Source organism: Heterodontus francisci, chromosome 9 (genome assembly GCF_036365525.1).
Source record: "Heterodontus francisci isolate sHetFra1 chromosome 9, sHetFra1.hap1, whole genome shotgun sequence".
NCBI classification, from domain to species: domain Eukaryota; kingdom Metazoa; phylum Chordata; class Chondrichthyes; order Heterodontiformes; family Heterodontidae; genus Heterodontus; species Heterodontus francisci.
Genome location: NC_090379.1, coordinates 58,582,381 through 58,607,559, shown reverse-complemented (window position 1 = coordinate 58,607,559; position 25,179 = coordinate 58,582,381). Strand labels below are relative to the sequence as shown.

Here is a 25,179-nt window from a genome sequence, read left to right as displayed (position 1 = left end):
GTGGCACCTCACTAGTTACATCTTGCCAAACAGAAAAAGAGCCATTTATCCGGACTCTGTTTTCTGTTGGTTAACCAATCCTCTTTCCAAGCTAATAAATTGCCCTAACCCCATGTGATCTTACCTTGTGTATTATCCTTCTGTGCGGCACCTTATCAAATGCCTTCTGGAAGTCCACATATACTACATCTACAGGATCCCCATTATCCACTTTACTTGTTGCAGCTTCGAAGAACTCTAGCTAATTAGTCAAACACAATTTACCCTTCATAAAACCATGCTGACTATTGCGTTTTGACTTTCTAAATGTCCTGTTATTACTTCCTTAATAATGGATTCTAACAATTTCCCAATGACAGATGCTAAATTAATTGGTCTATAGTTACCTACTTTCTGCCTCCCTCCCTTTTTGAATAAGGGAGTTATATTAGCATTTTTCCAATCCACTGGAACATTTCCCATATCCAGGGAATTTTGAAATATTATAACCAATGGATCCACCATCTCTGCTGCCACTTCCTTGAAGGCCCAAGGATGTAGGCCATCAGGCTCTGGGGACTTGTCTACCTTCTATCCCAATAGTTTGCTCAGTACTTTTTCCCTGGAGATGATTGTTCCAAGTTTCTCCCTTTCTATAACCTCTGCATTACCTATTACTATTGGGATGGTACTAGTGTCCTCCACCGTGAAAACGGAGGCAAAATATTGATTTAGTGTCTCTTCCATTTCTCCATTCCCTTTATTAACTCCCCAGTCTCATCCTCCAAGGGATGAACATTCACTTGAGCGACTCTCTTCCCCTTTAGAACTTATTGAAGCTTTTGCTATCCGTTTTTATATTTTGCGCTAGTTTTCTTTCATAATTTACCTTTGCTCTTTTTATTACTTTAGTAACCCTTTGTTGATCTTTAAAAGTTTCCCAATCTTCCAGCCTGCCACTGGCCTTTCCAAATGCCTTGATGTCATTAGTATCAAGAAATCTATTGATTTCTGTCTTGAACACGCTCGATGATTAAACTCCCACAGCCCTCTGGGGTAGAGAATTCCACAGATTCACCATCCTCCACGTAAAGAATTTCCTCTTCATCTCAGTCTTAAATGGCCTGAACCTTATTCTATGATTAGGTCCCCCGGTTCTACAGCAGGGCTGTCCAACCTTTTCGGACGGAGAGCCGCAATTTCTTCTTGGCCCAGGAGGCCAGTGAACCAATTTCGAAAGATAAATGCATTAAAAATTTATCTTACTAACAAATGTCCATTTTTGTAAAGGAACTTGAATTGAAAAGACTAATTAACTTGATTTCACAGCATGATGTTGAACACTGATTTAGAGAGATGTCTGGCATTGTTTTTGCTTGCACAGGTAGTCAACGTCTACCTGTACACAATGTAGTGATGCGGAGTATTCCAGATAGACGTCCATCTGTCAGGAGTGACCTTGTCCTGAAAAAAGCTGTTCGGCAAACAGTGCAACTGAATCGAAGTGCATGTTTGGATACATCTGGAGTAAGGAACTGCTGGAACAGAGTATAAAATGCCAGACGGTCACGTTCTGTGAAAGCTCTCTTCTTGTCACCATCACGTTGGAGCTCAATTAGTTCCAGTTGGAACATGCCAGGAGCAATAGCATCAGTTCCAAATGGATTTGTGAACAACTTCAGTTCACCATAGTGTTTCCCGAAACCTGCAAATCTTTATTTGAATGTCTCTGAAGCTGCTAATCAGTGAATACTTTTCATGGTTCATTTTCTCAGCATGCCTTGCCGATAATGTTGTTAAGTGCATAACTTTCTTCATAATCAACTGTTTCTGTAAATTCTAATTTCTGAATGAATGCTTAGACGCGTTCATACAATTTGGGGACAAATTGATCTTTGCCTTGCAGTTCCACATTCAAGTCTGAAAGAAACTTGGTGATGTCAACTAGTAATGGTTTGGTGATGCCAAATCATTCAACCACTCATAATTGTCCACGAAGCTTTCATCTTTTCCTTTGCTTATCATGAAGGTTCTTATTTCTTCATGTAGAACCAGAATCTGGTTAGCATGGCCACCCTGCTGAACCAGTGAACATAGCTGAAATAAATGACATCATGGTCTGATCCTACCTCCGCAAGAAAGACTTGAAACGGTCAGTGATTGAGCCCCTTGAATGAAGAAACCACCTTTTCAATCACAGGTTTCATCTCTAGGGTCTTTGCACACAGCTGTTCTTGGTGAATGATGCAGGGATGTGTAATTACTTCACGAGGTAATGATTTGAGCATTAGACTGACAAATCCATTGTGCTTGCCTATCATTGCAGGGGCTCCATGAGCTGTTAGACCACAAAGTTTGTCCTCTGGAAGCTTTAACCTCACCAAGACACATTTTACTTAATCGAAAATGTTTTGTCCCGTTGTGGTGCCTTTCATTACACATAGCAGTTCCTCAAAGACTTCAAATGTTTCAGTGACTCCTTGGACAAAGATTGCCAGTTGAGCTGTGTCACTTAAATCAGTGCTTTCATCGAGCCCTAAACTATAAAACTTTCAGGCACAGTCTTTTGACCAAAGAATTTTCAAAGTTGGATGCTAGGTTGTCCAGTATTCGAGCAATGGTCTGATGTGAAAAGCTGGTTCAGCTATAAAAAAAAACTGACGTTGGTTGCAGCCTCTGAACTCTGGTTTGCAGCTTTGAAGGATTGTTGCCTGTTCTGTTTCAACGAGTTCACTCGATGGATTCTCACTTGGCCCATAAGGCTATCAAATTTGGTACTGTGTTTCGTAGAATAATGTAGCTTGATATTGTATTCCTTGAAGGCCACCATCTTCTCTTGATAGACAATATGTCCCCATTGTGCTCAATAAAAAAAAATTGGTCCAAGAGCATTTGAATGCTCGACATTCAGCATCAATCTTCCTTTTCTTGCTGTATCCATGGGCGACCATGAGGGAAGCAACTCAACTTCCAAATGGTTACAAAACTGAAGTCCCAAACTTCCCCTGGTTGACATTTCCCAGCATACAACGAAAACCTTGGCCAATCTCTGACTTTGATCTGGGTACAAGAAATCGAGCATACAGAGTTTTAAAAAATTACTAGATTTTCTTCAACAATTCCTCCCTTCACCATGAGCAGAAACTCACATCCCCCACTCCCCACAGTCCCAACAAGCTCAACTCTCCACCGCCGCCTCCAACTTCACTGCTGCAGACTCAGAGCTCACCTCTTCACTGCTGCTTCAATGAGTTTACCTACCTCCAACGCTTTTTATTGGCCACGCCTATGATTGACAGCACCAGGATTGACTGGCCTGAACGAAGCACACACCCTGATTGGCAGGCCAGATCAAAACCTTTGGCAGGCCAGCGTGGGGCCAGAAGGCCTTAACCAACCCTGTTCTAGACTCACCAGCCAGAGGAAACATCCTATTCACATCTACCCTGTCACACCCTGTAAGAATTTTCTAAGTTTCAATGAGATCACCTCTCATTCTTCGAAACTCGAGAATATACAGGTCCAGTTTCTGCAATCTCTCCTCATAGGACAATCCCAAGGATTAGTCTGGTGAACCTCCATTGCACTCCCTCTATGGCAAGTATATCGTTACTTAGATAAAGAGACCAAAACTGAACACAATACTCTAGCTGCAGTCTCACCAAGACTTTATACAATTGAAGCAATACATCTTTACTCCTGTACTAAAATCCCCTCGCAATGAAGGTCAACATACCATTTGCCTTCTTAATTGCTTGCTGCACCTGCATACTAGCTTTTAGTGATTCATGAACAAGGACACCCAGATCTCTTTGGACATCAACATTTCCCAACCTCTCACCATTGAAGAAATACTGTGCCTTGTTTTTTCTACCAAAGTAGATCATTTCACACTTATTCACATTATATGCCATCTGCCATGTTCTTGCCCATTCACGTAGCCTGTCCAAATCCCCTTGAAGCCTCCATGCATCCTCCTCACAACTTGCATTCCCTCCTAGTTTGTGTCATTGGCAAATTTGAAATTATAACTGGTCCCCATATCCAAATCATTTACATAGATTGCAAACAGCTGTGGCCCAAGCACAGATCCTTGTGGTACCCCACTAGATGTGTTTGATGGCGGCATCACGCAGGAGGTTCCGGAAATGGCTGAGAACAATCCTTTAGATATGGAGGCTGTTGGGGTGGAAAGCAAGGACAAAGGGAACAGTGTCACAGTTTTTGGGAAGGAAGGGAAGCAATGAGGGCAGAGGTGCGGGCAATGGGTCAGACACGGTCAAGGGCCCCATCAACCACGGGAGGGGAAGGGGGAGGAGTAATGTTTTTTAATAAACAGTTGAAGAAAAAAAAAAAGACATAGCAGAAGCACTCTTGTGGAAGGCTGCATCAGAACAGATGCAACAGAGATGGAGAAACTGGGAAATGGAATGGAGTCTTGGCAGGAGGCAGGGTGTGAGTAAGGGTAGCCGAGGGAGCTGTGGGCTTATAAATAAACATATTAGTAGACAGCCTAACCCCAGAAATGGAGATAGAGAAGTCAAGGAAGGGAAGGGAAGTGTCAGAGATGGACCATGTGAAAGTGAGAGAAGGGTGAAAATTGGAAGCGAAGTTGATGAAGTTTTCCAGTCGGGGGCAGGAGCAGGAAATGGCACCAAGACAGTCAACGTACCGGAAAGAGTGTTGGAGGGGCAAACAGGGCCCGAGCAGGACTGGAACAAGGAATGTTCGACATACCCCACAAAACAACAGGCATAACGAGGACCCATGTGTGTACCCATAGCAACACCCTTTATTTGGAGGAAGGCGAGTGGAGTTGAAGGAGAAGTTGTTCAATGTGAAAACAAGTTCAGCCAGGTGGAGAAGGGTGGCGGCGGTGGATGGGGACCCTGCTCTCGCCCACATTTCTGTCCTCAGCCTGCTGCAAAGTTCGAGTGAAGCTCAACGCAAGCTCAAGGATCATCTCATCTTCCGATTAGGCACTTCACAGTCCTCTAGACGCCGAGTTCAACAACTTCAGACCATGACTGTCATTTTGATTGGCACATGGTTAAAAAAGTCAAACTTGTTTTTCATGTTTTTATTTTTGGACAGAGCTGTTCCTTATTCTGCCATTAACACGCTCTCTGGGCAAATGCTTTATTTTACTACAGCTATTACGTTTCCCTTTGCCTTTTGTTCAATAACGTCTTTGTCATTTAATCTATCCTGCCCTCAGTTCTATCAGAGCTTCCCTTTTGTTTCCCCCCCCACCTCTCTCTCTCTCACTTGCTCAAAGCCAATTACATTTCTAACCTTTGAGAGTTCTGATGAAAGGTCACAGACCTAAAACATTAACTGTTTCTCTCTTCACAGATACTGCCAGACCTGTGTATTTCCAGCACTTTGTTTTAATTTCAGATTTCCAGCATCTGCAGTATTTTGCTTTTATTATCCATTTAATTTTACCATCCCATTAACAAACAGTGGCATAACCATACAGTATCTGCTCCTGAACAATTAAACACTTGTATTTTCCAACAAACTTGACATCCTGTTGCAGGTCAGTGTCAAAGTTTTGCAGGTGAACGTCAGTGAACATCCATAATTTGTGAAGATATTTGGGCAGCATACACATTGCCTGCCTCCCCCCACCCTCAAGAATTTTCATTCCCGCTCCTGAAGGGGAAGCATGTTCTAGAGCTGCCAACAGCTTTCAAATACCAAACCCAGAGAGAGACAAGATTTTAGACAAATTTGGCACACAATGTCAACTATGGAGGCACCACAGTCGAGCTAACCCAGTCTTCCTCCAACATCCGCATATGTCTACTTTCCAGTTGATAGTCAGCGCACACGATGGCCGAATGGCCAACTTCGATGCTATATGATTCTATGAGCTATGACCATAAATGGGAACACTGATTGATTTCAATTTCCTAGCTCAGCAACAAAGAGCAACCGCAGGAGGTCAAAAACCCTGGTAGAATTTAGATTAATTCAACAAACTTGTGACTGAAACTATTGCAATGTTAAAACAGAAAATTTTCAGAATTTAGTATAGGTTATTTAACCAAGTCCAATTTTTTTTTTACTTTAAAGTTTTAAAAGACAATTCATATTTAGGAGTTGGTAAACTGAAATTCACACCTTCAAAAGGACACTATACCTGTGATGCCGCTTGGGCATGAAGATTTTGTATCTGAGCACTCATGGTTTGTTTCTGTTCCAAAAGATCCTTTTATTTTAAAAGGAAGCAGAGAAAAACAGGTAAAAAAAAAAAGAGGAAAGATGCAAAGCCATGAAAATAATTAAATACATGTAACCATCTGTTTTAATGGACTTTCCTTAACATGATCATGTTTATCCTGCACTGATGAACATATTTCCCAATTTTTTGTTCTATTTTCAATAGATGCAGGACTCCTCTTGCATTTCCCTAGTATACTTGCATTGAACATACGCAAAAGGCATGAATCTTGGCTAGATTAAGCAAGCATTTTATTTCCAGATTGGGGAAAAATCAGAAGGGTTGAGAACTAATTAGATCAGTGAAGTACGAGGGAGAGCAGAAAACAAAAACAGAAAACTGAATTTGCAGTTTTACTACACAAGCAGGCCATTCAGCCCAAGCCTGCTCCGCACTTATCACAGCTGATCTGATTCTTATTTCAGACAGTTACGTTTCCCCCCCCACTCCCCCCCTCCAACACATTACAAACCGAATTGGAATTTGACGTTTCAGAGGTCAATTTTAGGAATTTGTAGAAATTGTCATTTATTGAAAGACATACTACTTTAAACTATATTGAAGACGCTACTGATTTCTGAATCAACTATTAAACAAAAAAAGATACGCCTTAGTTGGAAAGTGTTTAAAATGAGGTACATACCCAGTGCATATGAAACAATTTAATTCAGGAGATGGGGACAGTAGATATCTGTTCCATTCTGGCTAGCTTTTGTTCCTCTCAATGTAAAATTTATTCAAAAATCCTTCAGAATTAAAGCACAATAGTACAGCTTGTGGAAATTGTTCCAAATTGTTTTTTCTTTTAAAAACAAAGAGAAGTTGGTGCTGCATGCACTGGGCAAGGATCCCCTGCTCATCAGCAAAGTGTATTCTATTGATTTGATTTTTTTTGATAGAGATCTAATGAACTACAGAAGTTCTTCTAACTAAACAACATTCTATACAAATACCATGATGAATTGTTAAACATGAAAACTTTACAATATACATTTCACATTAATAGTATTGCACCTTTAAGTCAGCTGTATCGTGACATCTCTTTGTACTTAATGGAAACCAATTTTGTAGCAGCTAGTAAAGATTAAATTATCCTAAGTAATTTGGAAAAAAAAACTATAAAAGCATGCTGGAATAGAAGTTTGCGAGAAAGCGCAGAGGGTTACAATCCCACAGTGCACCATTCCTGGTCGAAAGACACCAAGTAACCTTCTTTTGACCTCGGAGCAATATTGCTCAGAGTCTCAAAAGCTGACTCACACTCCAATTAATCCTTAAGCCAACCAATGAAGACTGGAACAGCACAAAAACAAAACCAGAACGCTCCATATCATTATGCAATGACTCAGAACACCAAAAGCATAGAGAATGAGATGTTAAGATTTTTAAAATTATATGGACTAAACAGAAGTTTTTTGGCACTTAAGGACTCTAATAACCACTGTCCAAGAAATGTCAGTTCTGCACAGCATGAGAAAATTGTCATGCTGTATTCTGCACTTGTTTTGTGGGCAGTAGAGGTGATGGGGTGCAGTGGGAAGGGTGGAGACAACGCAAAAGCACTAGTGGTCTCCAGAGGAAAAAAATTCTAATTCAACCTTATAACGTAGTTTTGTCACCTGGATCTATGACTGCCAATACCTGCACTTGCTTCTTCAGAGCATCATCTGCAGTAGTTCGCTTTTGCTCTGCATTTACCAGCTGCACAATCTTCTGTTCTAGTTGTTGTTTGGAGACCATGGTATCAGTAAGTTTGCTGTGCAAGCTCTGGACTTCTTTGGTTTTATTGCCAATTTCATTTTCGGCAACCAGAAGTTTACTTTGTAATTCTAGAAGAAAAAAAGGATACAACATTGCCACAATTAACAAGTTGAACGACATTTTTGTTTGAGCTGGTACAAAGTACTACTTCAAAGGCCTGTTCTCATTATTTGCTGTATTGCCAGATTGTTTCACTAGCTGCCCAGTTTAATATCTGCACAGCTAAACTGCTGGCATACGCTTTTTAACTGAAATATATCGTCCGTCACATCCGTTCAATGCACTAATCTAAACAACATAGTTAAAGTGATGGTTATATCATTGAACTCCAGATCTTTACAATAAGCAGGCATAGTCTCCACTGCACGTAGAACTTAGCATTGTCAAGTGCACAGAGAACACAAATGAGCCAGATTTTGCAATAAGAATAATGCAGAGACCGTCAGCATTATTATGATGGAGTAACAGGGACAGTAACTTCCGGTGTCAGCACAAGCATAGTCAACTGCAAAAATCAGGAAACTGCTGTCTGATTTTCCCTGCTCCCCCACAAGCTTCACTGTACTGGTACCGCAGAGACATCTAGCATTCAAACACATGAGTGTTATGTGAAGTTGTGATACTTAGCCATTAAGTATCTACTAAATACACCAGAAAAAGTTAGGGCTCGCCCATTCAAGTGCATTTTTAATAGTGTGATGAATCTTCAATTACTATCAAATAACCTCTCTGGCACTAAAAATCTAATTTTACAAGTGTACCATGTCATTCCTTCAGAGTTTAGTTATTGCTGGAGATGTTTTTAAAAAAAAAAAAAGGAAAAATTAAAACAAATTAACTTCTGTCTATTCTCTCATTCCCATCTTTCTTTCCCTCACTTTCTCTTTCTGTATATGATTGTACATTGAATTAAATATTCAATTTACATTTCCTAGTTTAGACTCTGCATGCCTCTGTTCCATCTGACTGGTTGAGGAGACACGCTGTTGCTTGCCCTGTTCATAGGTCCCAGATTGCTTGCAGAGGGCACCCTGCATCAGACGGATGACCATAAATTACCATACAAAAGCCCACTAAACTCCAATGACAGCTGCAAGCATAATACATGGAAAGTGCTGTTCATTGACCACTGACAGCAAAATCCAGGCCACAATGTTAAACCTAGAGTTAGCAATGTGGTTTGAAACATGCATAAATTTAAAATGATAAAAATATAACTTGGCTTGGACCAAGGAATGCAGAAACAGTGATATCACTATTCTTAATGCCATGCAGTGTGGATTACAAACTGATTATTCTCTCTCAATTTCCACCCCTCCCCTCACCCAACCCAGCCTAATGGAACTTACAAAATGAGTTAAATCAACTGTACTGCTTTTTAAAAAAAAAATGAGGGAGTGAGGGTGCAGAACAATGCAGTGACAATACTATGATAATCATGACTGGGAAAGCACTGTCCAAAAAGGGTGGCAGAAGCAGATTCAAGTAACTTTCAAAAGGAAATTCAATAAATACTAGAAGGGGAAAATTGCAGAGCTGCAGACACGAATGGAATAGCTCTTTCAAAGAGCTTGCACAAGCACTAAGGGCCAAAAGGCCTCCTTCTATGCTGTATCATTCCATGACACATCAAAAGTACTTCACTGGCTGTTAAGCATTTCCTAGATTGTGAAAGGGATTATATAAAAAAGGGATTTACTTTCTTGTATATACTGACCAAAGTGAATGAAAATTATAACAGCTGGGATTTTTGAAAGCGCGCAATTTAATTCTTTTGCAGTAGTTGCTGGATTTGGGGGGGAAACTGCATGATTTCAAGTATTTTTTTCAAAAATGTCCATGTTTCTGACTGGTTACCTAATTATTCAACTTGTGTAACCAAAGAGATAGAAAATACTAAACCAATTAAAAGTTCACTCATATTTAAGGTTGCACATTAGGTTTATATGGACTAGGCAAAATATAGTTTGTTCTGACTTTTAAAAAAAAAGTACAAATCCCAAAAAAGGTACATAAACAACCTGTAGAATTCATCAGCAATGATTAAGAGCCCACAGCCACCAACTGTTTCAGCTGTCTTAAAAACAGTGTGGCAAGCCTAGCTGAGTAAAAAGATCAAAAAGGTGAACAGAAGACGATTCCCTGGACAAAAATCATTGGTTAAAAAAAAAGGGATGAAAAAGTACAACAGAAAAAGAACCTGTCACAGGGTAGAGAAAAATGCATTATTTTACACATGGGGGTACAACAGCAGAAAATAGGGAGCTTCCTCAGAGCACAAAAAAGTACTGAGGTACAACCACCCAATTTCCACCTTACTCCAAGGCACCCAGGTGAGGAACAGCACCTTAATTCCCTTCTAGAAAACCCACCCAAAGCATCAAGCAGAATGGACAGCAGGCATCATTTTCCAGCAGAAACTCCAACAACCAATGCAAAACCCAAACTCAACCACCCAAATAAATTTTGACATGCCTCGAAGAGCAAGCAGGCACAACATTCCTCCTGCAGCTGAGTCTCTGAGACCCACTTAACCCCAGCAAAATTCAGAGGAACTGGGTGGTACACAACCAGTTGCCATGTACCCAGGAGCAGGAAGGTGGCTACCTGCATGAACAGACCCCCTTTTCTTCACCCGAGAGACTGGACGGCCCCATAAAAAGGACTGCACAGCAAAGGAGTAGATTGCAATGGTAAAAGTCTACAGCCCAAATGCAGGCGTTTCTGCAGTAGCCATTACCCCGATGCACATCCTACTTGGATGAAAGTGTGCAGACATCAGATAATGAATAGTATTTAGCCCTGCTGTCCAACCTAAAAAAGACAGACAAATCACTAACACCTATTCAGGTACATGCCTTGATAGATAATGTGGTACTGGCTGGTGACCAGCATCCAGGGAATTGCACCCCTGCAGAGTTAGCTCTCAAAGAGAAAAGAGAGAAAATTTAGAAAGGATAAAACCAGCAACTTCCTAAATTATACCCCCAAAGATGACCAAACATCTGTTTGATAATTACCTTGTTTTGCACCCTGAACCTCTGTTAGCCTTTTCTCATGATCTGCAGTTATATTCCTGAGATATTTCTGCATATCCTCTTGTCGCCTTTCAACATCCTCCTGCAACTGAGTCTTTGTGAATAAAAATAGAAATTGTCAATATAGCTCACTTCCTGCAACTTTAAAAAGTATAAACACAAATTAATCAAAATCATTTAAAAATGGCCTTTCACTAATGCAAATACATTCTACTTCCTGACAACAGGACATTATAGTCAGTGCAGAGCAATGCTAAATATCTACATCAGCTTTATTCAGTCAGTCAAAAGTGAACTATGGTCAGTCTCATCAGTGGATGCATTTGTCCTGTTGCTCACCATGATATTCCACTTATTCCATTAAACAATGTTTAGGATATCTTCACCTTGGGGCTTGAAATACAAATATGGTCTAAAATCAAGAAGTATTAAAAAACAACTTTTGAAGTCAATGTATATGCACATATATTTGAAATATCTAAAAAGGAATATGGCAGCAAGGACAGGAAGCTGGTTGAAGGACAAATATGATTGCTTAATGGATGCATTTTTCCTATCAATACAGGTACAGATATCCAGACGAACACAAACAGACTTGAGTATGGGGACACCATCTGTTGACCAAACATAAATTGGGAACATACTTCACTGAAGAGCTCAGTTAATGACCAAGATGACATACAGTTTAGTTGAATGGATAGATTAAAAAAAAAAGGCAGATGAAAAAAAAATACAGGAATACATTTTGGGAGGAAATAAAGAGACAAACTTTTTTTTTTAAGTAAAGCAGAAAGACTGGGGGTGGGGGGGGGTTCAGATGCACAAGTGGAAAAACCTTGATAAAGTTATAAAAATAAGCATGTGCATTCTTGCCTTTATGATTTAGGGCACTGAGTACTAAAGCAAAGAGATAATGCTAAACCTATGAAATCATTGGCTAGGTTTCAGACTATTGCATCCAGTTTCGGGCATCCTACTTTGGAGGTCAAAGACATGGAGGAGAGGAAGAAGAGAGTCACCAGTTAACACCAGTTAATCCAAGCAATGAAACACATTGATTAGGAGGGTCAAGAGAAACTAGGGCAATTTTCATTAAAGAGGTCATACAAACTAGGAGAAGTAGGCCATTCGGCCCCTCGAGCCTACTCTGCCATTCAATAAGATCATGGCTGATCAGTTTGTGTCCTGAATTCCACACTCCCATCTACCCCCGATACCCTTGCCCAAGAATCTATCTACCTCTGCCTTAAAAATATTCAAACACCCCACCTCCAACCACCTTCTGAGGCAGAGAGATCCAAAGTCGCACAACCCTCAGAAAAAAATTTCTCATCTGTCCTAAAAGGGTGACAGCTAATTTTAAAACCATGCCCCCTAGTTCTGGACTCACCCACAAGAGGAAACATCCTTTCCACATCCACCTCGTCAAGACTGCTCAGGATCCTGTACACTTCAATCAAGTCTCCCCTCACTCTTCTAAACTCCAGCGAAAATAAGCCCAGTCTGTCCAACTTCTCTTCATAAGACAACCCGCTCATTCCAGGTATCAATCTAATAAACCTCCTCTGAACTGCCTCCAATGCATTTACATCCTCCTTTAAATAGAGACCAAAACTGCACACTGTGATGTGGTCTCACCAATGCCCTGCATAACAGGAACATAACATCCTTACTTTTACTTTCAATTCCTCTTGTAATAAAGGATAGCATTCCATTAGCCTTCTTTATTACTTACTGTACCTGGATACTTTTCGTGACTCATGCACTAGAACACCTAGATCCCTCTGCACCTCGGAATTCTGCAGTCGTTCTCCATTTAAATCGATACTCGTTATTCTTCCTGCCAAAGTGAAAAACCTCACATTTTCCCACATTATACTCCATCTGCCAGATTTTTGCCCACTGGCTCAACTTAGTGGTAGGGAAACTATTAGACAAAATTCTGAGGGACAGGATTAATCTCCACTTGGAAGGGCAGGGATTAATAAGGGATAGTCAGCATGGCTTTGTCAGGGTGAGATCATGTCTAACAAACTTGATTGAATTTTGAGGTGACTAGATGTGTAGATGAGGGTAAAGCAGTTGATGTAGTCTACATGGACTTCAGTAAGGCTTTTGATAAGGTCCCACATGGGAGATTGGTTAAGAAGGTAAGAGCCCATGGGATCCAGGGCAATTTGGATCCAAAATTGGCTTAGTGGCAGGAGGCAGAGGGTGATGGCAGAGGGTTGTTTTTGAGAGCGGAAGACTGTGACCAGTAGTGTACCGCAGGGATCGGTGCTGGGACCCTTGCTGTTTGTAGCGTACATTAATAATTTAGATGTGAATATAGGGAGGTATAAGTAAGTTCGCAGATGACACAAAAACTGGTGTCGTAAATAGCGAGGAGGAAAGCCTTAGATTACAGGATGATATAGATGGGCTGGTAAGATGCGCGGAGCAGTGGAAAATGGACGTTAATCCTGAGAAGTGAGGTGATGCATTTTGCGAAGACTAACAAGGCAAGGGAATATACAATGGATGGTAGGACCCTAGGAAGTACAGAGGGTCAAAAGGGACCTTGGTGTACTTGCCCATAGATCACTGAAGGCAGCAGCACATATAGATAAGGTGGTTAGGAAAGCATTATTAGCTGAGGCATAGAATATAAGAGCAGGGAGGTTATGATGGAGCTGCATAAAACACTAGTTAGGCCACAGCTGGAGTACTGTGCGTAGTTCTGGGCACCACTCTATAGGAAGGATGTGAGTGCACTGGAGAGGGTGTATAGAGGAGATTCACCCGAATGTTGCTTGGGCTGGAGCATTTCAGCTATGAAGAGAGACTGAAAAGGCTAGGGTTGTTTTCCTTAGAGCAGAGAAAGCTGAGGGGGGACATGATTGAGGTATACAAAATTATGAGGGGCATTGATAGGATAGCAAGAAACTTTTTCCCTTGGTGGAGGGGTCAATAACTAGGTAGCATAGATTTAAGGTAAGGGGCAGGAGGTTTAGAGGCGATTTGAGGAAAATATTTTTCACCCAGTAGGTGGTTGGAACCCAAAACATACTGCTTGAAGAGGTGGTAGAGGCAGGAACCCTCAACATTTAAGAAGTATTTATTTAGGTGAACGTTTGAAATGCCATAGCATACAAGGCTACAGGTCAAATGCTGGAAAATGGGATTAGAATAGTTAGGTGCTTGATGTCTGGCACAGACACAATGGGCCGAAGGACCTATTTCTGTGCTGTATAACTATGACGATCTGTAATGGTCTGCAACCTCATGTCCTCTTCACAACATACTTTCTTATGTATCTTTATGTCATCTGCAAATTTAGTTCCCATGGCATCACTCCGCTCATCCAAGTCATTGATATAAAAATTGTAGAAAGTTGAGGCTCCAGCAGAGACCCCTGCAGCACTCCACGCATCACATCCTGCCAATCAGAATAAGGATCCATCGATGCATACTCGGATTTCTGCCAGCCAATCTTTTATCCAAGCTAATATGTTACACGCTACACCATGAGCTCCTACTTCGCGCGATAGCCTTTTATGTGGCACTTAGTCAAATGCCTTCTGGAAATCCAAGTATAGTACAATCAACGCACTCCCTTTAGCCACAGCGCATGCTACTCTGACAAAAAAGAAAACTGATGGTGTTCAAAATTAAAATGTGATGAAAAAGGTACATCTTGGAAAACTATTCCTTCTGATCAGTGACTCAGCTACTAAAGGGCATGAACTTAATAATTAAAAAGTGCAGGGAGAGCAGAGGAGGTATACATTATGGATGAGTTTGCTCACAACTCAACCACTAGGTGGTGCACTACCAGCGCATGCACAAATACACCCTCTTGCTGAAATGTCACTGTCTGCGACGTCTCAGGCAGCTGCCAGTAAAGATGGAGCTGCTCAATTTTACACGAAAACACGAATGAACCCAAACTCCTTCACCCCTCAATGGCCGCAAATCACTGCCTCCAACCCCCACCCCCCCAAATGGTACGTGCAAATTAGGAACAGGAGTAGGCCACTCGGTCCCTCAAGCCTGCTCTGCCATTCAATAAAATCATGGCTAATCTGATTGCAATCTCAACTCCACATTCCTGCCTACCCCCATAGAAGCTTCACCCCCTTGCGCATCAAGAATCTATCTTGCTCTGCTTAAAAATATTTAAAGACTCAAACTCTCTTCCTCAAAAGGCAGTGGAACCTTGGAGAGAAGTAATTTCTCCTCATCTCTGTCTTAAATGGGCAACCCCTTATTTTTAAATAAACAGTGACCCCGAGTTCTAGGTTCTCCCACAAGAGAAAACATCCTTTCCGCATCCACCCTGTCAAGACACCTCAGGATCTTATGTTTCAATCTAGTCTCCTCTTGCTCTTCTGAACTCCAGCAGATACAAGACTAGCCTGTCCAACCTTTCCTCATAAGACAACCTGCCCATTCCAGGTATTCATCTCAAACCTTCTGAGCTGCTGCCAACGCATTTACATCCTTCCTTAAGAAAACCAATGCTGTACACAGTACTCCAGATGTTGTCTCACCAAGGCCCTGTATAACTGAAGCATAACCTCCCTACGTTTGTATTCAATTCCCCTCGCAATAAACGCTAACATTCTATTAGCTTTCCTAATTACTTGCTGAACCTGCATACTAACCTTCTGCGATTCATGCACTTGGCCACCCAGATTCTTCTGCACCTCAGAGCTCAGCAATCTCTCACCATTTAGATAATATGCTTTTTTATTCTTCCTGCCAAGATAGACAATTTCACATTTTCCCACATTATACACCACTTGCCAAAACTTTGCCCACTCACTTAACCTATCTATATCCCTTTGTAGCCTCCTTATGTCCTCTACTTTCCTACTTATCTTTGTTTCATCAGAAAATTTAGCAACCATACCTTCAGTCCTTTCATCCAAGTCAAATATAAACTGCAAAAAGTTGAGACCCCAGCACTGATCCCTGAGGCACACCACTCATTACATCTTGCCAACCATATAATGACTCACTTATGCCTACTGTTTCCCATTAGTACCCAGCTCCCTCCAGTGATCACCACCTCAAATCTCTGTATTCAGTTCCCCACAATCACTGCTTCAATCTTCACATTCTCTTCCTCGCTATCCCATGATCACTGCTCCCTCCCGTGCCCATTTGCTGGCCTTTCCCTCCCACTACCAAGTGCATGTCGCTTACCACCCCCCAAGCCAGCCGATCGTCTGCTCGTTATGTGTTTACGTCATAAAGTGCGGTCGTCATTATGTGGTGATATGGGCACATGTATTCATATATTCATACTGGCAAGCATTTGGACACACTGATGATATTGGTGATCACTCTGCACACTGTCTGCATTGCTAGGAGACACATCGATATTTTATACATTGGCTTGTTATGGCATGGAATTTCTTAACGCCCATGGAAGCAGAAACCAAAATGTTTTTTAAAAAAAGCAGATAAATATTTGAAAAAAATAGTAAATTTCACAGGGCATGTGAAAAGGGCAGGGAAATAGGACTAAGTGGATGATTCTTTCAAAGAATCAGAACAGGTACAATGGGTCGAATGTTCCTGTAAAGAGTTAGATAACCTTTATACCTAGATTACAATAGATTTGATACCAACTCAACATGGGATAATACAACTTATTCGCATTGCACTTTTAACATAATAAATGTCCCAGGGTGCTGCACAGGAGCATTTTCAAACCAAATATGACACCAAGCCACACAACTGGATATTAGGCCAGATGACCCAAAGCTTGGTCAAAGATATAGATTTCAAGGAGTGTCTTAAAAGGGGAAAAGGTGGAGAAGTGTAGGGACAGTATTCCAGAGTTTAGGGCCTAGGCAACTGAAGGCACAGCCTCCAATGGCAGAGGAATTAAAAATCAGGCATGCTCAAGAGGCCAGAATTTGATGACAGCAGATATTGGAGGGTTGTGGGGCTGGAGATTACAGAGATAGGGAGGGGCAAGGTCATGGAGGGATATGGAAACAAGAATGCGAATTTAAAAAAAAAGATTTTACTTAACTGGGAGCCATTATACGCCAGCAAGCACAGGGATGATAGGTGAACAGGGTTTGGTGAGAGTTACGACATAGGCAGAGCTTTGGATGGCCGAGTTTACAAAGGCTAGAATGTGCGAGACCAGGTAGGAGTGCCTTGGAATTGTCAAGTCTGAGGTAACAAAAGGCACGAAAGAGGATGAGCTGAGACAGAGGCAAAGTTACAGGAGCTGGAAATAGGCAAACTTACATGTGTTGCCAAAAATGTGTGGTTGTAAACTCATCTTGGGGTCAAACACAACATCAAGATTGTTAACAGACTGCTTCCAGGGAGAGGGATGGAGTTGGTCGCTAGGCAATTTCTTCAGTCTTCTCAATATTTCATCGGAGGAAGTTTCTGCTCAGCCAGTACTGGATGTCAGATTAGCAGTCTGATAACTTAGCAACAGTGGAGGAGTCAAGAGAAGTGGTGTTGAGGTACAGCCGAGTGATGTCAGCATACGTATGAAAACTAACCCTTTGCTTTCAGATGATGGCGCGGAGGGATAGCATGCAGATGCTAAATAGGAGGGGGGCCAAGGTTAAATCCTTGGGGACACCAGGGATAATGGTATGGGAGTGGGAAGAGAAGCCATTGCAAGTGATACTCTGGCTATGATTAGATAGAGAAGAACGGAACCAGATGAAATTAGTTCCACTCAGCTGAACACATGGAGAGGTGTTGAGGAGGATGGTGTGGCCAACTGTGTCAAAGGTTACAGGCAGGTTGAGAAGGACAAGGATGAATATTTTACCTTCATCAGTCATGTAGGATGTCATTTGAAACTTTGATGAAAAATGTTTTGGTACTATGGCAGAGACGGAAACCTGATTGGAGGAATTCAAATATGGAGATATGGAAAAGGACGACAGATTTGGGAGGTGACATGTTTAAGGGCTTGGTAGGAAAGGGAGATCAGAGATAAGATAGTAGTTTACAAGGACAGTGCGGTGAAGCATTGGTTTTTTGAGAGGGTTGATGACGGCAGATTTAAAAAAAAGGAGAGGGGGAGCATAGTTAGCAATACTGGCTAACATGGAAACCAGGAGGGGATGTTGGGGGGTGGTGGTGGTGGGTGGTCAGTATTTTTATGGAGTTAGGGTTGAGGGAACAGGAGGTGGGTCTCATGGACAAGATTAGCACGGAGAGAAAAAACAAAAAGAGAAACTAAAGATGCGAGATGCAATAAAAAGATTTATACATAAATAGCACAGGATGCACAAGACTGCAATGGAAAAGATTTTGGTATAAACTATAAAAGGCCAACTTAAGCAATAATTCAAATCATCATAACTATCAACATAGAACCAGTTTTTTTTAATGACTGGACATTTAACAAAAAACCTAAAAATACAAAACTGATTTATCAATTCTTAATAACCCAGGAGGTCTCAATTGGGAGAATTTGAGTTTTCAGAAAAACTCCCTGGATGTGTTAATACTGTACAACAATTTACAAGCTTAGAAAACAACAACTCTTTTCGTTGTTTACAGATGCAACCTGACCTACAGAATCTTTCCAGCATTTTCTGTTTTTAGTTACAGGAAATAATTACTTAGGAAAAAGGTGCAATCCATGTAATAGCATTAGGTTCAAAATGAGCACTCTAAATAACTGTTAACTGTAGCAGTTTCTTGGTTCATACTGCAAAAAGTATACAATGTTGAAAACACAAAGTGCTTGTCTAGAACACATTGAAAATGTTTCTACAGCTCTCTAGATTTCTATTTATTGGGCAGGGAGGCAGCAAGTTCATGCCACCTAGTTTTTATTCATTTTTCAGATTTTATTTTGGCAACAATGAAATTTCCTCCAACAACCTGTGCAACTACTGCTCACTCATCAAGCTGCTCATATTTGCCATTTCTCAAATTCCTGTTAGCGTGAAATAAAGTCTGTTTTTATACCTTGAGTTGTTGAACAGTCTGTTCATAGGAAACCTCCAGGTTCTTTTTCTGTGCCTCTTCCTGTTGAAGCCGGTTTGTTTTCTCTGTAAGTTCATTCATTAATCTGGCATAGTCCTGTCGCAGTTTGTTCAATTCTGTTGACTGTCTGCATTCAACATTTATAAACCAATTAATGGCTCTATAGTTTAAAATAGTATACTATCCTATAGAAATAGACCCCCCCCCAAAATTTGGTCAGTTTATTCTAAAAAAAAAGGAGATCTATATCCAATCATATCAGTATGCCAGCAGTTCTGCATTTCTCATTGAACTCAATATCTGAATTTTCACACATTGATTCAATTCACAGACAAACTAAGTACAGAACCAAAATACATTAGGAACATGACCAAGGGAGAACATGCACCACTAGTGACAGCAGATTGGGAGTACAGCAAGCATCACCAGGCTAGTTTGAGAATTGTGAAGTAACAAAACAAAATGTATCTCACAATTGTGCCTGCTTATTTCACACTTATTCTAGTTAACTTCTGGGGACAGCAACAAGCAGCAACAGCGTGGTGTTGAGGGTATGAAAGTGGACAGGAACTCAAGCGAATCTGGGAGTACGTCAGAAGAACATCTGCACAAATTGTTCTGGCCAGTCCGGGGAGGAAAACAGGTGGTGGGATACATACTGGGAAACCAAGTAGCTCAGGTCAATCTGCAAGACGACAGTAAAAAGCCCTTGGGTATAGCATGTTCTAGTGAAGCAAGAGAAAAAGCATGAATTTTGTTCCACTTTTTATTTCAAAAGGTGGGAGATCAAATGAGAGCAACTAAGTGATCACAGCATAGAACAAGGTTGATCCAAGTTCTTTGGTGGGTGCTAGACTGGTTATTAACACTAAAAGTTTTCCACTGATAAACTAAAGCTTCAGAGAAATCTGCGAGTCTAGTGTATTGCAAGCTAAGTCATGACAGGATTGGTGTGGACAAGAAGGTCTGTTCACAGTTCTGAATTCAATGCTCTAGAATCTCCAATATAATGGAACACTTTGGCTCAATGCAACAAAATATTATTGTTTTCACCACAGACATAAGGCACCTTTGAGGGACTAGGCATTTAATTAAACAGATAATATGGTCACTCCAAACATGTTATTCCAATTATAATAGTTTGTGTAGTTAAACTGGTTTAACAATTAAAAACTGTACTGTAGTGGTTCTCAAACCTTTGAGAGAAGAACCCCTTGTCATATAGATGACTAATTGTGGACCCCCATTCCCCCATCTAAATTGTATTACTAGAATACCCATAATGTGAAATCGTTGCATGTAAAAAAGGTGTTTTAATAATACTTTTAAAGAAGCAGGTATTTACGTACAGGTATCAACGAGGTGTGCGTGCCCTCTTCTCACTGCAAAGTTTCTCTCTCCTTGGTGTGATGTGTGACTGACTCCCATAAATTATTATTCACTTTCAGATAAGACCTGTACTTCATCCTAATTGCTGCCACGGCAGAAAATGACTTTTCACAAATGTAGGTTGTTGGGAATGCTAACACTTGCATAGCTTATTTTACCAATCCTGTGTGCTCCATAGCAACAGATGGTCAAAACAGGGAAGCTGTTGGGGAAACTTGATTCTCAGCAAGCAGTCACAGGACTGTTCCACAAGCTCTACTGTCTTTCCACGTTTGCTAGGTCATCTTGTTGGCCATGTTGAAAATGGATTCCAAACCCAATTGCTCTTTACTTTGATAATATAAACACAGATAACACTAAAGTACTCTGCCATTGTTTCAAGATGAGCAATGATCCTTTCCTTCACACACTCAATGGTCATTGCGTTTGCATCCAGAAACTCAGTCAGTAGTGGGAACATATCTGAATCCATTGCTGAGTCGAAATTTCCAAATCTCAATTTGGTTACTAAGCATTGCCATCTTGTCATTGAGAGTACAGTTGCATTGCCCCACGTACTGCTAGATTCAGCGAATTTGACAGGTTAAAAATGTCAGCAAGATATACAAGTTTCATTAATAATTAATCAGAAATTTTCAGCTAATACAGGATTCTTCATTGAAAGAAAAGCCTATACGAAGTTCAAAGCCTCTTCTTTCTAGGATGCTGAGATAATAACCAACATACTCCAGTATGAAACAATAACTTCTCATGTCCAGTATCCCATTTCTGAACAAATTTGCAACAGACATCAATTCACAAGTCAGGTCTTCACAAAATTCACAGCTGTCACTGCTGCATTTAATACGCCATGTAATTTGAGTTCCATTCTTTTTGAAGCAAGGGCTTGCGATGCAACATATAATCTGTCATAATTACTTGTGGATTTGCAGCTCTTATTGTTGTAAAATGACCACTCCTATTTTCATAGCAGCAACACATCCTGTGCAACAGCAACACAATTTTTCCCACTTAAGCAATTCTGATTCCCCGAATTTATACCCAAAACTTGAGTATTTCCTCACCCGTTGCTCATTCTAGTACTGCCTGACAAAGAAAAATGAAAATTTCGCCTAGCCAAACAAAGCAAACCGAAAAAAATTTCACTGCACTAACTACATCAGTTGTCTTAGAACTAAATTGCAAATTGCTCTCATTCACTAAGTTGGTCAATTTGCATTTCATATCTCTTTAAAGTTGCACAATTCTTCTACGAACTGTCATTAGAAAATGGTCTGGCCTTCAACTTCTGTGCTGCATCTTAACTCACCATCACTTTGCACATTTCTACAGTACCTGGAAGAATCAGTTCCTCTCCGACTGTATGGGCTTTCTTGCTTCTAGCAATCCGAAACGCTAATATGCTTTCCGGTCCTTTTCTGGAACTAATGTTATATTTGTTATTTAAGTTTTCTGCCGACTGTATTGATCTTTTTGTTCAAAGTAGTCTTTCAATTTACCTTTACATTCTGGCTGCCTTGTTTTAAGGTGTCGCTTTAGTTTGAGAGTTTCACTGCTTCCAATTATAAAATTTGTAAGCACACTACATATTGTAGCCGTCCATCACTGAGCTCCATAAATACCAATTACATACTCCTTGTACTTTGACTTCTTTGCTGGTTCTTGCCAGTGAACTCAAAACTGCCCACGTCTTCATTTGACGTATTTGCAATGTCAGTATGAGATTGTTTCAAATAAGTTTCCATTTTAAAGTAATTTATTCACACTATCACTCTAAATTACTGAGTACTATAAAGTCCTGATAAATGCCATCTCACAAAAGGCTAACCACTGGTCCCTTCACAGATGACCAGCAGCAGCTGGCTCTCTTTCACAGAAAAGTCCCCAGTGCAAGACATCAATTTAAACTCTCAGATGCAAGATAACTACCAGACTAGCCCAAAGAACCTGGTCAGCTAAAGTTTCATGCTCTGTAATGCAGTAGATAGGGAGGCAATGTTTAAATTGGCCACATGGGACCACTGATGAGACAATGTGAGAAAATTGGATGAGGATCAATTCAATCACGAGTTTGACTGTTAAACACGTTTGAAATATTCCCACACGAAAGTGGTGATCGTTGCAAGTGAGGAGGCGTTCATGGAAGCGATAGGCAGTTACTACAATAATGGTTTAAACTTACAGGCTCGCAAATGTTCTGCTAATGACTGCTTACTTTGTGGACCTGTTAAAGGCTCTGCAGACTCTTCTGTAGAGAGTTGTTAGCTTGTAAATCTCCTTTCACAAGCAGAAGGTAACAGTTAGCACTTCAAAGTATAGAACTACCAAGCAATGTGCCACAGTACCACACGAACTCAATTTTTCCACACAAGAAACTTACCATCTTATTTATCTAGGAGAACTGGGAAAGTTTAATCAGCTCAAGTCAACTCAAACTTTCTAGTACCTTGTCCTGAAACAATCGACCCTTACTGTCAGAATAGGAAATGCATGAAGAAGCGCAAGACAAATAGCTTAATTTGAAATTTAAAATAACCAATCCTTTTCCCTCTGACTTTTTGGAAAAGACTGACCCATCTGTATACATCCAATAAAAAAAAAATGCTGCTCCTTGAATTATCCAAAAACAAATTTGTAGGAACTTGTTCTTCTCTTCTCCATTCCCTACCCACACAGAAGTCAGGTTCCTCACATGCAAGCAGCTTGCTAAAAGGGCGCTCCTTGTGAAACCTGTCAATCAAGACAGGGATTCAAGCGCTGACGTCCAGTCAGTAGTGAATCACTATCGCTGTTGTTACTCTGAATGATCAGCAATAAATCAGGAATCAAAAATTACTTATTTGCACTTGACATTTTAGCTATTGGGTTCAGACAACTCACTTGCTTTCCATTTGGGTGGGAGCCTTGCTCACGGCATCTCTCAGGATCCTGTTTTCTTGTTTCAATGCTTCTGTTTGATCTTGGAGCTGGCGAAACTGAAAGAAATATTTTTTATTAACAATTATAGGTCATGTTTAATTAATCTTTGCCGTCTTTTACAGTGGACAGCTGCAAACAAAAAGGTCAACTTGAGATTGGACAGCAAGTTTGGTAATAAAGATGGATTAGGCTTTAGACAAGGCTTGTTATCTAACAAAATTTCACATTACAAACCAGAATTGCTCCATTTCAGTTCCAGAGTCACTCAGTTCCAGACCTCATTATAGCCTTGGTGGAAAAGTGGAATTCAAGATGAGGCGAGAGTGAATGTCATCGACATTGTGATGGAGTCAGAGTGTGCAAATTGCTATCTGAACAGTTCAACTGTTAATGTACTGCTGGTGTGTTTTTTTTTCCTGAGACAGACAGACATTTACCAAAAAGAAGGAAACTGAAAACTTCAGGAGTTCTGGGGGAAATCAGAACTAGATAAAACCAATTAAAACAAACAGTCCTATGATTAGAGGCATGACCAGCGACATGCGACTGAAGTTTCAGTTTACAAGAATACTCTGCAGTGTGTGCAAGAAAAAGTCAGCTGTTTTAAAAGGGACATGCTGCTGTAATCGGTCCCTGTTTTCGGGGAGCTGGCCCTCAGAAAAAACAAGTTGTTACAGCTGTTCTTGATGATTTAAGAGTTACTTAAGGTGACACCTGTGGAGCTACGCCATCAGGACTGTTGAGAAACCACAAAAGTTCTGGAAGGGTGCACAGTTTTGTGGGAGACAATTGCGGGGGCGGAACTGCTATCAAAAGGAAATTGCCGTTTGCATCTGGGAAGACTGGATCTGAAGATCTACTTGAACAGTTCAAAGACCTGAAGAACTTTATGACTAATTGGTACTACCTTTGCTGAAAAGGGCTATCCAAAAGGTTGATAGATCTATATTTGTTGCATCTGGTAATTAACACTATATATAAATATATTTTACAAAAGATATACATTATAGTAACTTAGTAAATGTTTAACTTTGGTGGTTTTGGATTGAGTATTAAAGTAAAATTTAGGAAAGTTAAATATTATGTTTTTTTTTCTAAATTGGGGTCAGTTGGTGGGTTGAATTCTTTAGGTTTGTGATCTCCATGGGGATCATAACATCAAGGCAGCTTTTGACCAAGTTCAGCATCAAGGAGCCAAATCAAAACTGAAGTTAATGGGAATTGGGGGAAAACTCTCCACTGGCTGCAGTCATGCCTAGCACAAAAGGAAGATGGCTGTGGTTCTTAAAGGCCAATCATCTCAGCCCAGGATATTACTGCAGGAAAGCTCCTCAGGGTACTGTTTTAGGCCTCTTCATCTGCTTCATCAATGACCTTCACTCGAAGATCAGAAGTGGGGATGTTCAGTGACAACTGCAGTGTTCAGTACCAATTGCAACTCCTCAGATGCTGAAGCAGTCTGTGCCCTTTTAGAGCAAGGGCTGGACAATATTCAGGCTTGGGCTGATAACTGACAAACATATGCACCACACAAGTGGCAGGCAATGACCAGCTCCAACAAGGAGAGAATTTAACCATCTCCCTTTGACATTCAGCTGTATCACCACTGAGTCCCCCATCATCCTAGGGGTTACCACTGACTAGATACTGAACTGGACCAGCCATATAAATATGGTGGCTATAAGAGCAGGTCAAAGTCTGGATATTTTGTAGCCAATAACTCACCTCAACTCCCCAAAGTGTGTCCACCATCTACAAAGCACAAGTCAGGAGGGTAATGGAATACTCTCCACTTGCCTGGATGAGTGCAGCTTCAACAACACAAGAAGCTCAACATCATCCAAGACAAATCAGCCTACTCGATCATCATCCCATTCACCATCGTAAAAAAAAACA

General features: G+C 40.7%; 1 protein-coding gene across 8 annotated transcripts in view; it reads right to left on the bottom strand.

Moving 5' to 3' along the window:
• The window catches only part of ktn1 (kinectin 1), a 151,759-nt gene that overhangs the window by 66,561 nt on the left and 60,019 nt on the right, over positions 1-25,179 (bottom strand). For all 8 annotated transcript variants that reach the window (XM_068039192.1, XM_068039195.1, XM_068039197.1 and 5 more), the window contains 5 exons: positions 23,245-23,339; positions 18,958-19,102; positions 10,990-11,101; positions 7,850-8,037; positions 6,128-6,196 (listed from right to left, as the gene is read on the bottom strand). In XM_068039192.1, the coding sequence (XP_067895293.1) occupies positions 6,128-6,196; positions 7,850-8,037; positions 10,990-11,101; positions 18,958-19,102; positions 23,245-23,339 (609 nt within the window). The remainder of the gene's footprint in view (positions 1-6,127; positions 6,197-7,849; positions 8,038-10,989; positions 11,102-18,957; positions 19,103-23,244; positions 23,340-25,179) is intronic.